Below are 19,805 nucleotides of genomic sequence, written 5' to 3'. Positions count from 1 at the left end.
TGCATTTTTACGTGCTTTCAAACTGCTAGATTGGCAGAAGCTGGGATGAGTAACAGGCGCTCATTCTGTTACGCGGCACTCGGGATTCGACCTGCCGACCTTCTGATCGACAAGCTCAGTGTCCTAATCCACTGAGCCACCACGTCCCTTTTAATATAAATATAGATAGATTTTATTAGCTTTTATAGGATTAGGAATAAGATGGGGTCACAGTTAGGTTTGGGATTTGAATTAGGATTGGGGTTGGGGTTTTCCCAAATAACATTTTCAATATTTAGCAAGCAGCATAATGTCTGGATTCATGTGTTTAACAAACAATAATATACTGCTCAAAAAAATAAAGGGAACACTTAAACAACACAATGTACTGTATTTAATAGTAGGATGTCTTATCTTGTGTTCCTTTTATTTTTTTGAGCAGTATAGATATAGTTAATTATCATAAACAATATGTTAATCCCTCAGTAGCCGTCTTCTTGGTAATATATATTCAAAATTACATATCACATTCCTTTCTCTCTAACTCGTTTTTCTAGCCATTGGTAGAAATTATCCCATGTTCTCAGCCCCGTTTTATGACCTTTGTTGTTAAGCGAATCACTGCAGTTATCAAGTTCATAAGCGTTGTTAAGCAAACCCATTGACTTTGCTCGTCAGGTCACAAACGGTCATCCCACGACCCCGGGACACTGCAACCGTCATAAATGTGACTCAGTTCCCTCACGTTGGGATTTTGATCCCGTGCAATGGGCATCAGTTTGAAAAGCAGTCATAAGTCACCTTTTTTCCAGCGCCGTTGTAACTTTGAACAGTCACCTAAATCAACTGTTGTAAGTCTTGAGGACTCTGCACAAGATCATATATTGCCTGTTGTTAGGTCTTCTGTAGGCCACAGGGAATTATTAACTGAGAGTTGTAAAACCATGTTTTTCAGATTCCACAGTAATTTGGCCGATGAATTTTTCTGGCCTTTAGCTGCCTCTGATCAAGCTTAGGCGGCGGTTAAAAGAGCTGAATTTTGTCTGTATTTCTCTTGTCCCTCTGCCCTTTCGTGAGCCAGATTAACAGTTGGGCAGTTTACAATATCTTGCTTTTGAAACATATGGGAGCAAGATGCATCTTAATTTTTTTTTAAAAAAAATCCATATTGGGAGCAGAGTCAGGCTGACGGTTTGATTTGTTCCGCAGATTCTTTTGTGCGACTCCTGTGACAGTGGCTACCACACGGCGTGTCTCCGGCCTCCGCTGATGATCATTCCGGATGGCGAGTGGTTCTGCCCTCCTTGTCAGCACGTGGGTTTTTTTTGTTCTGTTTTGAATTATTTCCTTTTTCCCCACTCCTTTCTCATTTGGATGAAAAAGACTCTGCTGAATTCCATTTGGGAATGTTAATAAACTTGGGCAGCGGTACCGCCGGGACTCATCATTAATTGGTTCTGGGAAGTGCGATGAGTACCAAATAAAACGATGAGTACCAAATAATTCCCCCCCCCCCCGTAATGAATAATGTAGTGAGTCACAAGACAGCTGACACTGACAGGTTCTAGCTTCTGGGTTGACTGCCAAGCAAACCAGGACAAATGATGGCAGAAAATGACTTAGTCTTAGTGGGTCTGCCCTTTTGAGTTTTTTGTTTTCATTTTAACATATTTATTTATTGTTCATTGCGGTCAGCCAGATGTTTGGAATGGAATAGGATAGGGTAGATAGAATAGAATAGGATAGAAAATGGAATGGAATAGGATAGAAAATGGAATGGGATAGGATAGAATAGAATAGAATAGAATAGAATAGAATAGAATAGAATAGAATAGAATAGAATAGAATAGAATAGAATAGAATAGAATAGAATAGAATCTCACTTTAAATGTACTCTAATTGGCATACATTAAAATGAAATTTTGTTGCATACGAGTGTTACCACCTCAAATACACACTATATAAATATGACATACTTTCATACAGAATTATGCATATACCCACATATATTATAAGACACAGAGAAACAACAGTCTAGTTTGGATTATATATACATGTGCATGGCGAGAAAAACGAATCTTGCAAGTTTACCAGGCGGGCGGCATAGGGCAGAGATCACCAACGTTTTCATGCTGGCAGCCCGGAGGAAAAAGGAGCAGCTGGGAAATTTGCATGCAAGCATATGTGTGCAGGGGCTAGCCCATGCGCAAACAGGCCGTGTAACCCGCGTGCACAGCAGCCGCCCTGTTTGTGCAGGCATGCAGGTGCTAGCCACCGCCGCTAGCCCTGCATGCAGGCACAAACAGGTCCGTGGACACTAGTGCAAGTGGGGGTGGCCAGCTTATCCCGCAGCCTGGTGGCCAGTAGGCTGCTGGGCCGCAGCCCATAGGTTGGAGATCCCAGGCATAGGGAACAAAGCTATTACATAATTGCATAGTCCTGCTAGAAATACTTTAGACTGGATTTGGCATTTTGGTCTGCCTATTGAGTCTTACCCAAGATCCTGGATAATTTTAATTTTTATTCTATAATTTCTGTCAGATGATGGACATGTGTCTATCCCAGGGGTAGGCCACCTTGGCTCTTTTATGACTCATGGACTTCAACTCCCAGAATTCCTCAGCCAGCATGGGGGAAACTTTGGCCCTTCATGTCTCATGGACTTCAACTCCCAGAATTCCTGAGCCAGCATGGGGGAACTATGGCCCCTTCATGATTTGTGGACTTCAACTCCCAGAATTACTGAGCCAGCATGGGGGAACTATGGCCCCTTCATGACTTGTGGACTTCAACTCCCAGAATTACTGAGCCAGCCATGCTGAGGAGAAAGGGAGAGGTTTCCATGCTGAGCCATGCTGACTCAGGAATTCTGGGAGTTGAAGTCCACGAGTCATAAAAGAGCCAAGGTTGCCTACCTCTGGTCTATCTGAAGCATGTTGAAACTCATTTTCTGGTGATTGACTCACTACCTCTGCTGGCAGTTGGCTTCAGGCTTCCACTACTCTTTTCTGTGAAGCCATCCTTCCTCACGTGACTTTTGAATTTCCTTCCTGTCAGTTTGAGGTTAGGCCCCCTTCTTCTTGATTTTTGCTTAATATGCCGCCTTCTAGAACCTTCTCATGCAAACATCCCCGTTCTTTTTAATAGACCTGCCTCTTCCAGGCAGCGTAGGCTGGGCTTTTCCAGCATAACATCTTTGATATCTAAGTATACCACCGAGTCCTTGATTTAACGACCCTAAGGAAGCCTGCCCGTTGTGTTACGACGATCGCAAAAGCACGATGTCACCATTTCAATTTTGCAGCCTTTTTTTTTGCAGCGGTCATTAAGCAAATGACCGTGGTTGTTAAATGAATCCGCGATCATTATATTCGTTGTGGGACAGTTTTGCTGAAAACTGCAGGGAAAACATCGTGGTTTTTTTCAGCCAAATTTTGTAAATAGGAATTACATAACTGCAGGATGCTGCAAACAGATATAAATGTGGGCCGGCAGGCAAATTCTCGAAATGCAGTCATGTGACCATGGAGGACGCAGTCGGAATTTCGGAACTGGATCAAAAGTACCTTTTGGAGGTACTTAACAATTTCAAGTTGTCAGTAAGCAAACGGTTTAAATACAGGTAGTCCTTGACTTACAGCCACAATTGAGCCCCAAATTCACGTTGTTAAGTGAGACATTCAAGTGAGTTTTGCCCCATTTTATCACCTTTTTTTTTTTGCCACAGCTGTTAAGTGAATCAGTGCAGTTGCGAAGTTAGTAACAAGTCAGTAATATTTCTAATTTTTTCTAAATGTCTTAATATAGTCAGGTAAATTGGAAGCAGCTACTGATTCATAAGAAATGTTTTTCTCATGTCCTGGGGGCATATTGCCTCTATATTAATCATGATTAATCTTGGATTCCTACCCGCCACAATTAGGTCTCATTTGATGCAAGTTCTGGGCACCGTCTATTCTTAAAACATTATTTTAAGATAGAAATAGAGCTGAAAGGGATCTTGGAGGTCTTCTAGTCCAGCCCCCTGCTCAAACAGGAGGACCTATGCCATCTCGGACAGGTGAATGTCTAGTCTCTTTAAGAAGAGAGACTTAAACATTATACATTATACATATTATAAAATATATATTTTTATTACTGCTTGCCTAATCATCTGTTTCTCTGGAAGAGATAGTGCTTTCAAGAGAGTGCTGTGTTCCTGAATTGCAAAACCCGGTCTAAAAATAAATTGAAAAATTTATTGCTGCACGCATGGGGTGCATTTCACAACGTAGACATTTTATTTAGACTTTCCAAAATTTCCCTGTCTTTAGTTTGGCATTCAAATCCATCCTTTCCTCTTAACACAGGCAGTCCTCGACTTTTGATCACAATTGGGTGCAAAATTTCTGCGGCTAAGGCAAGACAGTTACTGAGCTTTTGCCCCGTTTTACGACCTTTCTGGCCGCCCGCCGTTGCTAAGCGAATTGCTGCAGCTGCTAAATTAGAAACACGGTTGTTAAGTGAATCTGGCTCCCCCTCCCCATTGCCTTTGCTTGTCAAGGTCGCAAAAGGCGATCACATGACCCCGTTATAAATATGAGTCAATTGCCAAGCGTCTGAATTTCGATCACGTGACCGTGAGGTAGCTGCAACGGTCGTAAGTGTGAAAAACAGCCCTAAGTCCCTTTTCCCAATGCCATTGTAACTTCAAACGGTCACTAAACGAATGGGGAGTAAATGAGGACTACCTGTATTGCTATTAGTAGCTGTTACATCAAACAGTGTTTGGGAACCAGCCTGCTAAGCAACTTGACTACGCAAAGGTATTTTTGAATTACGCTAACGTAATAGCGTAATTTTGTTTTTAACCCCACAGAAATTGCTCTGCGAGAAGTTGGAAGAACAGCTACAGGATCTGGATGTGGTCTTGAAAAAGAAAGAACGTGCAGAACGAAGGTATCCTCATATTCATCGTATAATCCTAGTAAAAATCGGTATAAAAAGCTTGATTATACTATAAAAAAAAAGGCACGTATATACCAGAGAGGTGCGAAATTTTGTCGGTTCAAACCCTGGGAGAAACTCTAGAATTTTGTTCCTGCTCCAAAGATTGCTTTTCCATTGGATCATGCTAAATCTCTTCCTATTCGTATTGTTTTTTCTCTCCAAGGAAAGAACGCCTGGTCTACGTGGGTATTAGCATCGAGAATATCATTCCTCCACGGGTAAGCAAAATGTGTCTCCTGATTTCTTTTGAGTTAACCACCTACTGCTGAAAAGCATAAAAAAATTCTAGCAGAATTGGCACCATCGGCGTTAGTTGTAGGTATTTGCCTACTTGATCATCTTTTTTTTTTCTCCTAAAATATTTTGGTTTTTGATTTATTGTTTATTACATTCTCTACAGTTATCTATCACTATATTAACTATTGATAATTGAACATATGTACCCGGGCAATAGCCTGTTTGCTAAAGAATGAAAGTGTTATTGGGGGATAACCCCAATCCTGATCCCAACCCTGTCCTAATCCCAACCCCAATCCTGATCCCAACCCCACCTTAAACCCTAATCCTTAACCCGATCCTATTTTATCCCTAACCCTATAAAATTCAATAAAATCCTTTTTTAAAAAAATAATAAAATATTTTGGTTCGTGCTGTTTGGGTGGGAGGGGGCATGATGACTCAGGGGTTAAAAGCCACTGAGCTTGTCGGGCTGGAGAGCTTACAGTTGAAGGTTTGAGACCCAAGCACTGCATGACAGGGTGAGCTGCCGTTTCTTGCTCTAGCTCCACCCACCTAACAGTTCAAAAGCATGCAAATGCAAGTAGATAAATAGGTACCACTTCGGTGTTAGGTACTAACTTCACCACTGCAGTGAATCCCTTTAACCCCTGTGGCAAGGGAGGTCGTAAAATGGGGCACCACAACCGGCTGGCTAAGGCAGTGGCAGTTTTAGGCTCCGTTGCGGTCGTACGTTGAGGACCACCTGGTATGTCTCTTTCCATGAACACGAGCAGGATTGAGGCTGAGCATAAATTTTTATTTTATTTTTTTTTATTTTAATCCCATTTATATCCCGCCCTTCTCCGAAGACTCAGGGCGGCTTACAATTTAAGCACAAACCAATGTGCTTAGCAATAGCCTTCATTCTATGTATATGCCTGCTTATTAGGGCTTTCGCCCCCCCCCCCAGCGGCATTATTACAAAGTCAGCTTAATTGCCCCCAACAATCTGGGTCCTCATTTTACCTACCTCGGAAGGATGGAAGGCTGAGTCAACCTTGAGCCTGGTGGGATGCGAACCTGCACTAATTGCAGGCAGCTGGTGTTACTTAAGGAGGCATTAGCCCACTGCTCCACCAAGCGTCAAATGGTTGACGAGCAGAAGAAAGTTCTTGGCGTTGGCTGCAACAGATGGTTTATTTGAAAGGCGTTTGTCTTTTCCAACAGGAGCCTGAAATTCCAGAGCCCGTAGATGAAAAGAAGAAAGACACCAAAAAATCAAAGGCAAAGCTGCTTGAAAGGAGGTCAACCAGGCAGCGGAAGTGTATCAGCTACAGGTAAATTACGGATACAGGAGCACATATGAAGCTCAGGGTTGACCTGCGGGGTCCTTGGTGCTCTCTGAGCTTGGCTGTTTTCTTGCAGATGTTTCATGACCCAAGTAGGAAACAGTGCCAGTCCTAGAAGGGAAGTGGGGTTTGTGGACAGGAGGAGGGGGAGGACTGTGGGGTCCTTGGGGCTCTCTGAGCTTGGCTGTTTTTTTTATAAACATTTCATGACCCAACTAGGTAACATCCTCAGTGCTAGAAGGGAGTGGGGTTAGTAGAGGGAGGAAGAGGAGGACTGTGGGATCCTTGGTTCTCTCTGAGCTTGATGGTTTTCTTGCAGATGTTTCATGACCCAACTAGGTAACTTCCTCAGTGCTAGAAGGGAGTGGGGTTTGTGGAAGAGGAGGAGGAGGAGGGCTGTGGGGTCCTGGGTGCTCTCTGAGCTGGGTTGTTTTCTTACAGGCAGTTCATTACCCAACTAGGTAACATCCTCAGTGCTAGAAGGGAGGGGGGCTTGTGGGGAGGAGGAAGAGGAGGAGGAGGACTGTGGGGTCCTTGGTGCTCTCTGAGCTTGGTTGCTTCCTTGCAGACGTTTCATGACCCAACTAGGTAACTTCCTCAGTGCTAGAAGGGAAGGGGGCTTGTGGAAAGGAGGAGGAGGAGGATTGTGGGGTCCTTGGTGCTCTCTGAGCTTGGTTGTTTTCTTGAAGACGTTTCATGACCCAACTAGGTAACATCCTCAGTGCTAGAAGGGAGTGGGGTTAGTAGAGGGAGGAAGAGGAGGACTGTGGGATCCTTGGTTCTCTCTAAGCTTGATGGTTTTCTTGCAGATGTTTCATGACCCAACTAGGTAACTTCCTCAGTGCTAGAAGGGAGTGGGGTTTGTGGAAGAGGAGGAGGAGGAGGGCTGTGGGGTCCTGGGTGCTCTCTGAGCTGGGTTGTTTTCTTACAGGCAGTTCATTACCCAACTAGGTAACATCCTCAGTGCTAGAAGGGAGGGGGGCTTGTGGGGAGGAGGAAGAGGAGGAGGAGGACTGTGGGGTCCTTGGTGCTCTCTGAGCTTGGTTGCTTCCTTGCAGACGTTTCATGACCCAACTAGGTAACTTCCTCAGTGCTAGAAGGGAAGGGGGCTTGTGGAAAGGAGGAGGAGGAGGATTGTGGGGTCCTTGGTGCTCTCTGAGCTTGGTTGTTTTCTTGAAGACGTTTCATGACCCAACTAGAAAACATCCTCAGTGCTAGAAGGGAGTGGGGTTTGCAAGGAGGAGGAGGAGGAAGAGAAGAGTGGGGTCCTTGGTGCTGTCTGAACTTGGTTGTTTTGTTGCAGACGTTTCATGACCCAACTAGGAAACATCATCAGTGCTAGAAGGGAGAGGGATTTGCTCTCTCTTTATATGCAGTAGCTTGTCCAAGCACCGTTACCCCCAACAAAGAAATCACCAACTCAGACAAACAAGCTAACAGCAAACAACAGCCTAATCCAGGAACACTCCCAAAAAAACTGACAGGGCAAGCCACGAGTATTTAAAAATAAGAGCAGAACCCACTTCCTAGTAGCACTGACGATGTTACCTTGTTGGCTAATGAAATGTCTGCAAGAAAACAACCAAGCTCAGAGAGCACCAAGGAGCCCTCAGGTTTAAGATTTAAGGTTTATTAAATTTATATGCCGCCCTTCTCCCTGAGGACTCAGGGCGGCTCACAACAATAAAAAGTTAAAAGACATAAATACAAAAATTAAAAGAGGATTAAACAAGATAAGAAATAAGAACAATTTAAACCAATAAAAAAACAAATTTAAAAACTATGATCAGTCCAGGCCCGCTTGTTGGAATAACCAGGTCTTTAGGTCACGACGGAAGGACCGAAGGTCAGGGGCCATCTGCAGCTCCGCGGGCAGTTCGCTCCAGAGGGTTGGCGTGCCCACAGAGAAGACTCCCCCTGGGGGTCACCAGCTGGCATTGCCTGGCCGACAGCACCCTGAGGAGGCCAACTGTGGGAGCGAACCGGGCGATGGGAGGTTGACATTGGCAGCAGGTGGTCTCGCAAGTACCCCAGGCCTAAGCCATGTAGGGCTTTAAAGGTGATTATCAGCACCTTGAATCACACCCGGACGCCAACCGGAAGCCAATGCAGCTCACGCAGGAGTGGTGTAACATGGGAGTATCGAGATACTCCCATAAGCACCCGCGCGTCCGCATTTTGCACCAGTTGAAGCTTCCGTGCGCACTTCCAAGGGCAGCCCCATGTAGAGAGCATTGCAGTAATCCAGGCGAGAGGTGACAAGGGCATGGGTGACCGTGCATAGGGCATCTCGGTCCAAAAAGGGGCGCAACTGGCGTACCAGGCGAACCTGTGCAAAAGCCCCACTGGTCACGGCAGTTAGATGATCTTCCAAATTAAGCCGTGAATCCAGGAGGACACCCAAGTTGCGGGCCCTTTCTGAAGGGGGTTACTTTTCTCGATTTGTGAGATGTTGCGTCTCCAATCCAAGATGTACCAAGCCGAAGTTGCAAAAATTAAGGAATCTAGGAAATGAAAGGTGTCTCAGCAAGGGAACAAAACTCTCTTCAACTCAACCTTCCTCGCTTCCAAAACCATGGGCGGTCGGAAAGTTCTCCCCTTTTCCTTCCCCTCTGGCATCTTGCTTTGGCTTTGAAAAGAGGCTTATTGTAAGAGACAGCCTTCTGTTTAAGCTTTTTATTTATTAAATTTAATGTGCTGCCCATCTCACTCTACAAACTACGACTCTGGGCAGCTTAACAACTAAAAGAACAAATATTAAAATAGCAGCAACATTAGGTACAAAACTAGAAAACCAAAGGCAAGAACGATCTGATAGGATAATAGGAACAAATAGTCCATATTAGTTTACCCTATTAGAGTGCTCCCATCACACCCACACAGAGCCAGCGTGGATGGGTGCAGACCTTACCTCTGTTAGCAAGAGGTTCCAAAACCCATGGGCCACAGCATAAAAGGCTCTCCTCCTAGACACCATCGTTTACAACTTTTTTGACAATGGAGGCCACAGCATGCCCCTTCTGCCAGAACGAGTGGGGCGGGCCAATCCCATTGGGGCAGGAGAGTTCCTCAGATAACCTGGTCCCATACCCCGTGTTGTGATTCCTCGCCAGCCAGTGGACCCAGCAGCTGAGGAAGAGGAGGGGCGTGGAGGGACATCAGAGTCAGAGGAAGGCTCTGAGGAGCTCTGAGACTTACAGTCGGACGAGGAGCCTGGCCCTTCTACTCGCACTCAGGCTGAGACATAGCTGTGCTGGCAGCCTGAGTTGGACATTGATGAAGCACAGCCGGGACAAATCCCGGATGCACGAATGCGCCGGCAGGAGAAGCGAGTAGGACAGAGGAATGCAATGGGGCGGCTCCAAAGGCAAAGGAGAAGGCATTAGGAAGCCACGCCTTGGCTGAATTATAAAAGGGAAGGTGTGGGAGGTGCTGGTTGCCGAGGGCAACCGTTCCTGTTGAGGATCGAGTCTCTGTGGACTGTGTTTGTTTGCCTTGGACATTGACTCAGGTCTGTGAATAATAAAAGGGGATTGGTTTTTTCCTGTGGTTCCAGCCTGCTTCTTGGAAGTGGGATTTCTCCTTGCGAGCCTAAGAAGGCTGGGACAGAACACCCCGAAGGGCTTTAAAGGTGATAGCCAACACCTTGAATTGGACCTGGAAGCAAACCATCAACCAGGTTGAAGGGCTCAAACGTCACTCCTGAATACGTCTCGATGAAAAAGTGGAGGAGCCCTGACCTCTTCCAAGATTGTTGAACTATAGCTCCCAGCACCCTGAAGCAGTATGTTAACGCCCAGGGTAAAAGATACTGGGACTTTTTCGTTTATTTAGCCACCTCTGCTCGGCCACCAGTTTCCCCTTCTTGGCTCAGTGTGTTCTGCGCACATTGCTTCATCGGCAGTATGGTGGAAAGTTGAATTTTGGGATGAGAAACTGTGATCCATCTGATTCCCTTGCTTTGGGTCATTCCGTTATATAAAAAAAGGCAGGTTAGCCCTTAAAAGAGCAAGCTGCTTTCCTCCCAGAAGGAATAACGGGAGAAAATTGTGGGAAATGAATGTCCATTTTTAATACTTGGTGCTGATACATCGATCAAGGAGCTGATAAAGGTTTGCCTTGCTTGTATTTAAGCTAAATGTGACAAAAGCGTACCACAAAAATCGTAACACAGTTCGATCTCTAGCGTTTCTTTCTTCAAACATTTCTGAAGTAAAAATAATCGGAACGGCTCTTTGGTGAAATTCAAGTTAATTCTCTTCCTCTTTGCATCTTTCTCTTTGTTAGCATAAAGCCACCCCAAATACCATTGATAATTGGTAATTGATAATAAAATTTCATTTCCTCTTTGTGGGCTAGTTAATCTGTTTATTTAAATATGACAGCGGTGGGTGATTGATTTGATAACCAGAAAATTAATGTGCTTGTAAAGTGATGGTTATTTATTGGTTACCAAGTGATAAATAATTGATGCCTGTTGCCTTATTACATTTGATTACTTATCCCTTGAAGAGTGGCTGAGGCATGGATAGCATTACGTTGAGGCATAATATTATTTCAGTGGCATTACAGGGGAAATACGTGCTTTGCATTAGGACAGGGGTAGGCAACCTTGGCTCTTTTATGACTCGTGGACTTCAACTCCCAGAATTCCTGAGCCAGCCATGCTGGCTCAGGAATTCTGGGAGTTGAAGTCCACGAGTCATAAAAGAGCCAAGGTTGCCTACCCCTGCATTAGGATAACTTCAATTCAGAAGGTTGCCAAAACTTTTAGAAGGTTGAGTGGTGCAGTGGTGAAAATGTTGGCCTAGAAACCAGGAGATCTGAGTTCTAGTCTTCCCTTAGGCATGAAAGCCTGCTGGTTGACTTTACATATTCTCTCTCTCTCTCTCTCTCTCTCTCTCTCTCTCTCTCTCTCTCTCTCTCTCTCTCTCTCTCTCTCTCTCTCCCCCTCTCTCTCTCCCCCTCTCTCTCTCTCCCTCTCTCTCCCTCTCTCTCTCTCTCTCTCTCTCTCTCTCTCTCTCTCTCTCTCTCTCTCTCTCTCACACACACACACACACACACACACACACACACTTTCTCAATCTTACTCTGGCTCTATTTCTCTTTTTTCTCTTGTCTTTCTGTCTCTATCTTTCTGACTCTTTTTTTCTTTTTCTCTTTCTGTTTTTTTCGCTATCTCTGACTCTCTTGACTTTTTTTACTCTCTGTCTGTCTCTGACTTTCTCTTTTTCTCTCTCTTTCTTTGTGTGTCTTTCTGTCTTTCTCTGCCTCTGTCTTTCTTTCTCTCTGTCTTTCTCTGCCTCTTTCTCCGTCTGTCTCTCCAACCCACCTCACAGAGTTGTTGAGGGGGAAAACATGGCAGGTGTGTTTTACACATCATCTTGGGTTGCACGAAATAAAGATGGGGTGGAAACCAAACAAGTAAATACAAGTTAGATCCTCTTTTCACGGAGAGGATCCTGTAGGGCCGCGAAGCCAAATTGCTAACAGGGCTGAGACCCACAGTGGCCAACATCCTCCTGAATTCTCCTATTTCTGCAGGTTTGATGAATTCGATGAGGCCATTGATGAAGCCATAGAAGACGACATCAAGGAGGCTGATGGAGGAGGTGGGCGTTTTTTTGAGTAGGGGGGGAGAGGAATTTGGATAGAGAAAGGTGTGGATGAGTCGAGCCGCGGACAGTTATTCCGAATTTTGGCACGGCAGGTGACCGAATTTAGTTTGAGGGTTTTAGATGCTGAGCTGTTTCACTTCGGGGCAGGAAAATTGCATATTTGCTAAGTGCAATAATAATAGGATTTGGCTTTTGCCCTCTTCCTACTAAACCGGGGGTAGGCAGCCTCGGCTCTTTTATGACTCGTGGACTTCAACTCCCAGAATTCCTGAGCCAGCATGGGGGAAACTAAGGCCCCTTCATGACTTGTGGACTTCAACTCCCAGAATTCCTGAGGCAGCATGAGGGAAACTTTGGCCCCTTCATGACTTGTGGACTTGACTCCCAGAATTCCTGAGGCAGCATGGGGGAACTATGGCCCCTTCATGACTTGCAGACTTCAACTCCCAGAATTCCTGGGCTAGCATGGCTGGCTCAGGAATTCTGGGAGTTGAAGTCTACGAGTCATAAAAGAGCCAAGGTTGCCTACTACCCCTGTTTAACTAAACCAAGTTCAGGAGCTTTTTGGTCCTACTGTTTTTACTAGTTGCTGTTCACATAACGTCACCTCCCTTGTAGGATGCTGGAATAAAAAGAAGAGACAGAAGAAGAGGGAGGAATCCTATGTACAGGTAGTCCTCGGCTTAACGACCATTCATTTAGTGACAATTCGAAGTTACAATGGCACTGAAAAAAGTGATCGTTTTTCACATTTATGATGGTTGCAACACACACACACACACACACACACACACACCATGGTCACGTGACTAAAATCCAGACATTTGGCAGCTGACTCGTATTGATGATGGCTGCAGTGTCCTGGAGTCTTACGATCCCCTTTTGCAACAAGCAAAGTCATTGGAGAAGCCAGTTTCACTTAACAACCATCTTGCTAATTTTAACAGCTCCAGTGATTCACTTAACAACCGGGGCAAGAAAGGTCGTAGCGTGGGGTAAAACCTCACTAAACAGCCATCTTGCTTTGTAAATGACAGTTTGCCCTCAGTTGTGGTCGTACGTTGAGGACCTTCCGTTACATGGAAATTAAACCAAATGGGCATTTGGTTATTTCTCTCCCCACTTTTGAGGGAGTGAGGGCCCCACCTGCCGCTCAAAAGCCAGGTGTGTCGCTTGATCCAAAAAGTGTTGCAGGCCATTGTTTCATGGAAGGGAGATTATGGAAGCAGGGGAGGAAAAGCATAGGCTATATAAGAAGGCCTACTGCAGTTCATTGTTGCCACAAGCAACGGATGAAAACTAATCAAGGAGAGAACCAATTTAGAAATAAGGAGAAATTTCCTGACAGTTAGAACAATTAATCGGTGGAATGGCTTGCCTCCAGAAGCTGTGAATGCTCTAACACTGGGAGTTTTTAAGAAGAGATTGGACAGCCATTTGTCTGAAATGGTATAAGGCAGGGGTAGGCAACCTTCGCTCTTTCATGACTCGTGGACTTCAACTCCCCGAATTCTTCAGCTAGCCATGCTGAGGGGAAAGGGAGAGGTTTCTAAGCTGAGCCATGCTGGCTGAGGAATTCTGGGAGTTGAAGTCCACAAGTCATGAAGGGGCCATAGTTCCCCCATGTTGGCTCAGGAATTCTGGGAGTTGAAGTCCACGAGTCATGAAGGGGCCAAGGTTTCTCTCAGACTGGCTCAGGAATCCTGGGAGTTGAAGTCCATGAGTCATGAAGGGGCCATAGTTCCCCCATGCTGGCTCAGGAATTTTGGGAGTTGAAGTCCACGAGTCATGAAGGGGCCTAGGTTGCCTACCCCTGGTATAAGATTTCCTGCCTGAGCAGGGGGTTGGACTAGAACACCTCCAAGGTCCCTTTCAACTCTGTTACTCTATTCTGTTCTATCCTCTTGGAAACCCCTCCCCCCCAAAAAAAAACAACCCATAGGTGTCGGAAGAGGGAAGGACATGTCCAACATCACGGGGCATCGAGGCAAGGATATCTCCACCATTCTGGAGGAAGAAAGGAAGGAGAGCAAACGGCCCCCCAGAGCTGCTGCCCTCCGACGCAAGAAACGGCGGCGACTGAACGACCTGGACAGCGACAGCAACCTGGATGAAGAAGAGAGTGAGGATGAATTCAGAATCAGTGAAGGGTGAGGCATTTTATAATCTGTTACATTTCCTTCCTTCTCCTTTCTCTCTTTCTTTCTTTCCTCCTTTCTTTCCTTCCTTCCTTCTTCCTTTCTTCTTTCTTTCCTTCCATCCTTATCTCTTCCTTACTTTCCTCTCCTTCTTTCTCCTTCCTTCTTTCTTCCCTCCTTTCTTTCCTTTCTTTCCTTCCTTCCTTCTTTCCTTCCATCCATCCTTATCTCTCCCTCCCTCCCTCCCTCCCTCCCTTCCTTAAAACAATAAAGGTTTTATCTCATCATATCCTTAACCAGCTAAATATGTTTTCAGTCCAAATTCCTTCATTTTGATCTCTGTCCCTACAGATCTCAGGATGAGTTTGTGGTATCGGATGACAACCTGGATGAAAGTGAAGAGGATCAGCCCTCAAATGACGACAGCGACGTAGACTTCTCCAAGCGTCGGCCGAGACGGTACCACCCCAGGCCCATGAGACAAAGCCGGCGTCTACAGAGAAAAACAATCAAGAAGAGATACTCGGAAGACGACGAAGAGGAAGACTCTGAGGATAACTTAAGCGGCAACTCTGGTAGGTCTTGGTAACTTGATAGCTGTCCAAATATTGAGTGGTTCTGACCAATATCTCCTTTCCCAGAGGATCAACCATCTTCTTACACTTAATGACAGTAACTGGGTATTGCTGGGACTGCCGTTGCTAAGCAGTGTGGTCACGTGATGTTCCACTTTATGGCTGATCACCTAGCAATGGGAATTCCGATCCCAATTACCGTCATCTGCATTTTTGAACACTTTATCATAAAGATTTCTGGTCTCTTCTGCTCAGTATCCTGCAGCACCCAGTTCCCCAAAAGATGGATGACCTTGTTATCGTTTAATGATGTAGTTTAATAATTGAAATAACCACTGGAGGAGCAGCATTAATAATTCATACCTCCTTATTTGCGTTTGTCATTCGTATAACCCAAAAGTCATAATCCTACAAATACAGTAACATGTATACTATACATACATTATATATGTCATGCTTCCGACAGATGAAACTCTTCAAAGAACTTCAAGGCATCGTTTACCTTAAAGTATCTTTATTCGGGTAGCATAGCATTGATACTTAACACAATCGAAGCCAAAATCTGAGTTCCCTTCCCCTGAGCACATAGTATCAAAGCACAGTTCCCACCTCCAATTAACAGTCGTAAACCACATTCCCCAATTAGTTTGAAATGCGGGCTCCCCCTCCAGTTCTCCAACCCACCAATTCTTATCATCTCTTATTTCAGTAACCTTGGTTCTCACGGTAGGTTCAGCATTGTTATGTCTAGCTAAACTCTCGTGCACATTCCTCCCCCCAGCATCACCTAACTCTAAAAGTAAAACGTAAGAAGAAAATGCTTGCATCTCTAACCGTTGTCAAAGCAAAAACATCCGGAGTTAGCAGCCTTGACAATATATTCATAAGGCAGTTTCTTTCTTGTCTCCTGGCTCTGCGCCTCCCGCAGAAACAGACGCTTCTTCCGAATACAGCGATGACGATTATTTGGAAACGAGACGAAGATCTCGGCGGAATCAGAAGAGGCAAGTCAACTACAAGGAAGATTCGGAAAGCGAAGGATCTCAGAAAAGCTTCCGATACGGGAAAGAGATGCGAAGAATACATAAGCGCAGGCTTTCCAGTTCAGACAGCGAAGGTATGGCGCGCCTTTATTTCTTTCCTATTACCAGTTCGCAATTTAAATCCCACCACAGTCGCGAAGGTTTCTTCACACAATGGAACACAGGTTGGCAGGGATGAGCACCAAGACTTAGCCTTGCCAAGCTAATTGCTAAGATAACCCATTTTTTCCCTATGCGAAATTCGTACTTATTGATGAGATTTAAGAAAATTATAGACATTTTCTTCAGGAGCCCAAATCGTTCATCCCCTTTCTTGTCTTATCATCGTAAGAGCCCTGCATGGTTGTTTAGATTGAGAAAGAGTGACCAGCCCAAGGTCACTCAGTTAGTGTCGTAACCATACAGGCGGTTCACGACTTACAGCCATTTATTTAGTGACCGAACATACAACAGCACAAAAAAAGGGACCTAATGACCGGCTGTCAAACTTACGACTGTGGCAAACGTGATCACGTGATCAAAATTCGCCCACTTGGCATCTGGCTCACATGTATGACGGTCGCAGTGTCCCTGGGGGGGGGTCAGGCGATCCCCTTTTGCAACCGTCCGCTGAGCCAAATCAATGGAGAAAGCCTGATTCACTTAACAACCGCGATACTAACTTAACAACGGCCCATGGTCCACTTAACCGCTGCGGTGAGAAAGCTCGTAAAATGGGACAAACTCACTTCGTGACTGGCTTAGCGACAGAAATTGTTGGTCGTAAGTCGGGGACTCCTTGTAGTCCTGCTCCCCCCCGGAAACCCCGTCAGGTTTCACTAAGTCTGTTCCTTCTTGCAGAGAGCTACCTGGCTAATCGTTCTGAGGACGACCAGCCCGCCAGGTTGTCCAGGAGGTCAGTCCGGAAGCGGAGCCACACCACCGACGAGTACTCGGAAGGCGACGACGACCCCGAGGACGGAGGCCGGCCCCTTCGCAAGCGGGTGAACCGCATTGAAACGGACGAGGAGGACAACGGCCCCAACGCCACGGACGCCTCCAAGCCGGCGCCGGCCGAGAAACCCTCCGCCTCTCCCGCGCAGCCAGACGCCGCCAAGAAGGCCTGCTACCGGATAGAAAGCGAGGAGGAGGATGACTTTGAGAATGTGGGGAAGGTGGAAAGCCCGTTGGACTACAGCCTGGTGGATTTGCCCTCCACCAACGGACAGAGCCCGGGGAAAGCTATCGAGAACTTGATCGGCAAGCCCACCGAGAAGGCCCCCTTGACCAAGGACAGCACAGCCAACGCCAGCTTGGCGCCCAACGGGACGGGGGGCGGCTTGGAAGCCGGCGGACCCGAGGAAGACGAAGACGAACTCTTGCGAGTGACTGACCTTGTGGATTACGTCTGTAACAGTGAACAGTTATAAAAACTCCCGGTTTTTTTGTGCTAATTTATTCCATGGTAGCTCATACCAGCGGGCCAGTTATTAAAAGGTGTTTTATTTTTTCCTAGGAAAGTCCACTACAGTATCAACTTTTTAGCAGTCAAAATTTTCACCAGCCCTGCAGTTTTGGGAGTATCTCTTTTTTTTTTCCTTTTTTTTTTTTAAAAAAAAAAAATGTATATATTATTTTTTTTTATCCTTTCCTTGCCTCCTCTCCTCCCCAACCCCAGCAACCAGGTTTCCTTCCCCCCCCCCCGTTTTTTTTCTACAGCTATTTTTCTTTGGAAGAGATTGACCCTTTACTTTCCTCGCCACAACCTCCTCCTCTTCCTCCTCCTCCAGTTTCATAATCCTGGCAAACAAACAAAAACAATCGTCCAGATGCAGAGCATGTAGTTAAAAAAAAAAAAGGAGAGAATTGTATATTTTTGACTCTATATTTCCTGAAGGGGCGCACAAAGTTGTTAAGGGGAAATGGGATGGTTGTATGTTAACAAAAGCATTCCAATTTGGCCAGGGCCCAAAATCTTAAAAAAAAAAAAAAAACTTTTGGAGTTTGGGGAGGTGGGAGCAGGAGGGAGAAAAGGAGCCGGGCGCGGGGACAGAAACACTTGTGCTCCGACTTTTTTTTTTCATAGGAGATATATATTCTATTTAAATGTTCACAACTTTAGACGACAATTTTAACACGCAATTTTAAGGGGACGAAGAAACGAATTATCTTTTAACTGTTGCATTTTTTTTTTGTGAACTTGTAGGCTAACTTAACCTTTAGTTGATTTTAGTAAATTGCCTTCCTAGAAAGAAAGAAAAAGAAAGCAACCGTTGACAAGATCCTGAAATATTATTAGCACAGTGGACAGATTTGGAGAAAATTTCATGGAAAAAAACAAAACGAAAAAACGAGACATTTTCTTGGCATCGTCTTTTAATTCATGGTCTCCCCTTTCTCCCCCCAATAAACATATTTTAAAAGTGTTTCATACAGTAAACAGTGTAAAAACTTTCATGAACTTTCTGGAGTTTGAAACGGCACTGGTGGGGATGGCGCAAGGCTGCTTTTTATGAATTTACCCCTCGGCTAGTAACCCCAAAGTACAATAAAATCCCGGAGAGATTCAATAGCCCAGACTTGGTGACACAGCTGCTTTTAAAACCCTCACGGCCATCTCAATATCTACTTCAAATTGAAGTACGGAAATAGAGCAGGGTTTAAATGTTTGGGGGGTTTTCTGTTGTTTTTTTCTGGGAGATTTTTTTGTTTTTCGATTTAGAAAGCGTGTATTTTGTGTGCCCGTGTGCGTGTCGTAGTTTTACTTCTCTGGATGATCTAGCAGAATTTAACCACAGCTGGCGTCTTAGGAGTGGTTGTTTTTTTTTTAATATGTATTTCATAGCTATCGCTTACCAACTTTTTTTTTTTTAATTCAGACTTTTCTGGGAAGCACGTGTTAAGTTTTCAGGTATCCCTGCATTGGGATACGATGGCTAACACGCAGTGTAAGCATGGAGATCAATCAGAATAGAGCTGATTGGAAGGGACCTTGGAGGTCATCTAGTCCAGCCCCCTGGCTCTGGCAGGAAACACTATACCATTTCAGACAAACGGCTGTCCAGTCTCTTCTTAAAAACCTACAGTGTGGGAGCACCCACAGCTTCTGGAGGCAGGTTGTTCCACTGGTTAATTGTTCTAACTGTCAGGAAACTTTTCCTTAGTTCTAGGTTGCTTCTCTCCTGGATTAGTTTCCATCCGTTGCTTCTTATCCGGCTTTCTGGGTGCTTTGGAAAATAAGTTGACCAGAAGAATTTGCCTGTCCATTAATAGACATTCAAACAATTGCAGTCTTGTCTCTGTGCTTCCTTTCTTGGTTTGCGTGGAGCGTGTGGGCTGCTGGAAAAAACAACAACAATTAAATGTGGACATTCTCCGTGCTAACTTAAGGATCTTATGTGGAGGCTAGTTTCATTACATTTCACTGAGGTGGAAGTGGGGATTTGCCTTCCCTTGCCTGCTGTTACAATAACCACGTTGCATTTTAGAGATGTTGGCTTCTGCTCATTGCTTTTTATTGCTTTTAAACTCGGCGCTTGGTCTCAGGAAATACCTGGTGAAAAATATACCCAGGTCCTTTAATAATCTTCCTTGTCTTGAAATGTTGACTTTCTTCTCTTCGAACTTCATACGTAATATTCCAGCTTCATACCTCCCTCTTTTAAAATCCTAAGGTTCTCCTTTAAAAAAAAAAAGGCTTTCCTGGAACAGCATTACTCTACTCAATGAAGCAAATGACTCGGGCTGCGTGAGGTAATTCGGGTCTGCTCTGACGGCATCCACAGAAATGAGTAACTCGTTCTTGGTTTTTTGAATGTTAATTTTTGAATGTTAATTTACCTTGTTTTCGGTTGATTTTTTCTGTTTCCAGAAATCTTTACAGCGTAAAATGCGGAGTAAATCTGAAATCCCTGTA

At 45.0% G+C, this 19,805-nt stretch overlaps 1 protein-coding gene across 2 annotated transcripts in view; it reads left to right on the top strand.

Annotated features, from left to right (window-relative positions):
* The window catches only part of RSF1 (remodeling and spacing factor 1), a 79,605-nt gene extending 59,800 nt beyond the window's left edge, over window positions 1-19,805 (top strand). Inside the window, exons 8-16 of one of the 2 annotated variants that reach the window (XM_081327801.1) lie at window positions 1,189-1,293; window positions 4,838-4,917; window positions 5,132-5,186; window positions 6,415-6,524; window positions 12,081-12,148; window positions 14,097-14,304; window positions 14,644-14,867; window positions 15,796-15,984; window positions 16,751-19,805. In XM_081327801.1, the coding sequence (XP_081183927.1) occupies window positions 1,189-1,293; window positions 4,838-4,917; window positions 5,132-5,186; window positions 6,415-6,524; window positions 12,081-12,148; window positions 14,097-14,304; window positions 14,644-14,867; window positions 15,796-15,984; window positions 16,751-17,319 (1,608 nt within the window). In that variant the 3' untranslated portion in view covers window positions 17,320-19,805. The remainder of the gene's footprint in view (window positions 1-1,188; window positions 1,294-4,837; window positions 4,918-5,131; window positions 5,187-6,414; window positions 6,525-12,080; window positions 12,149-14,096; window positions 14,305-14,643; window positions 14,868-15,795; window positions 15,985-16,750) is intronic. The other variant, XM_081327800.1, reaches the window with a different exon arrangement.

This window comes from Vipera berus, assembly GCF_964194415.1.
Source record: "Vipera berus genome assembly, chromosome: 4".
NCBI lineage: Eukaryota > Metazoa > Chordata > Lepidosauria > Squamata > Viperidae > Vipera > Vipera berus.
This window is presented reverse-complemented; position numbering and strand designations above follow the sequence as displayed.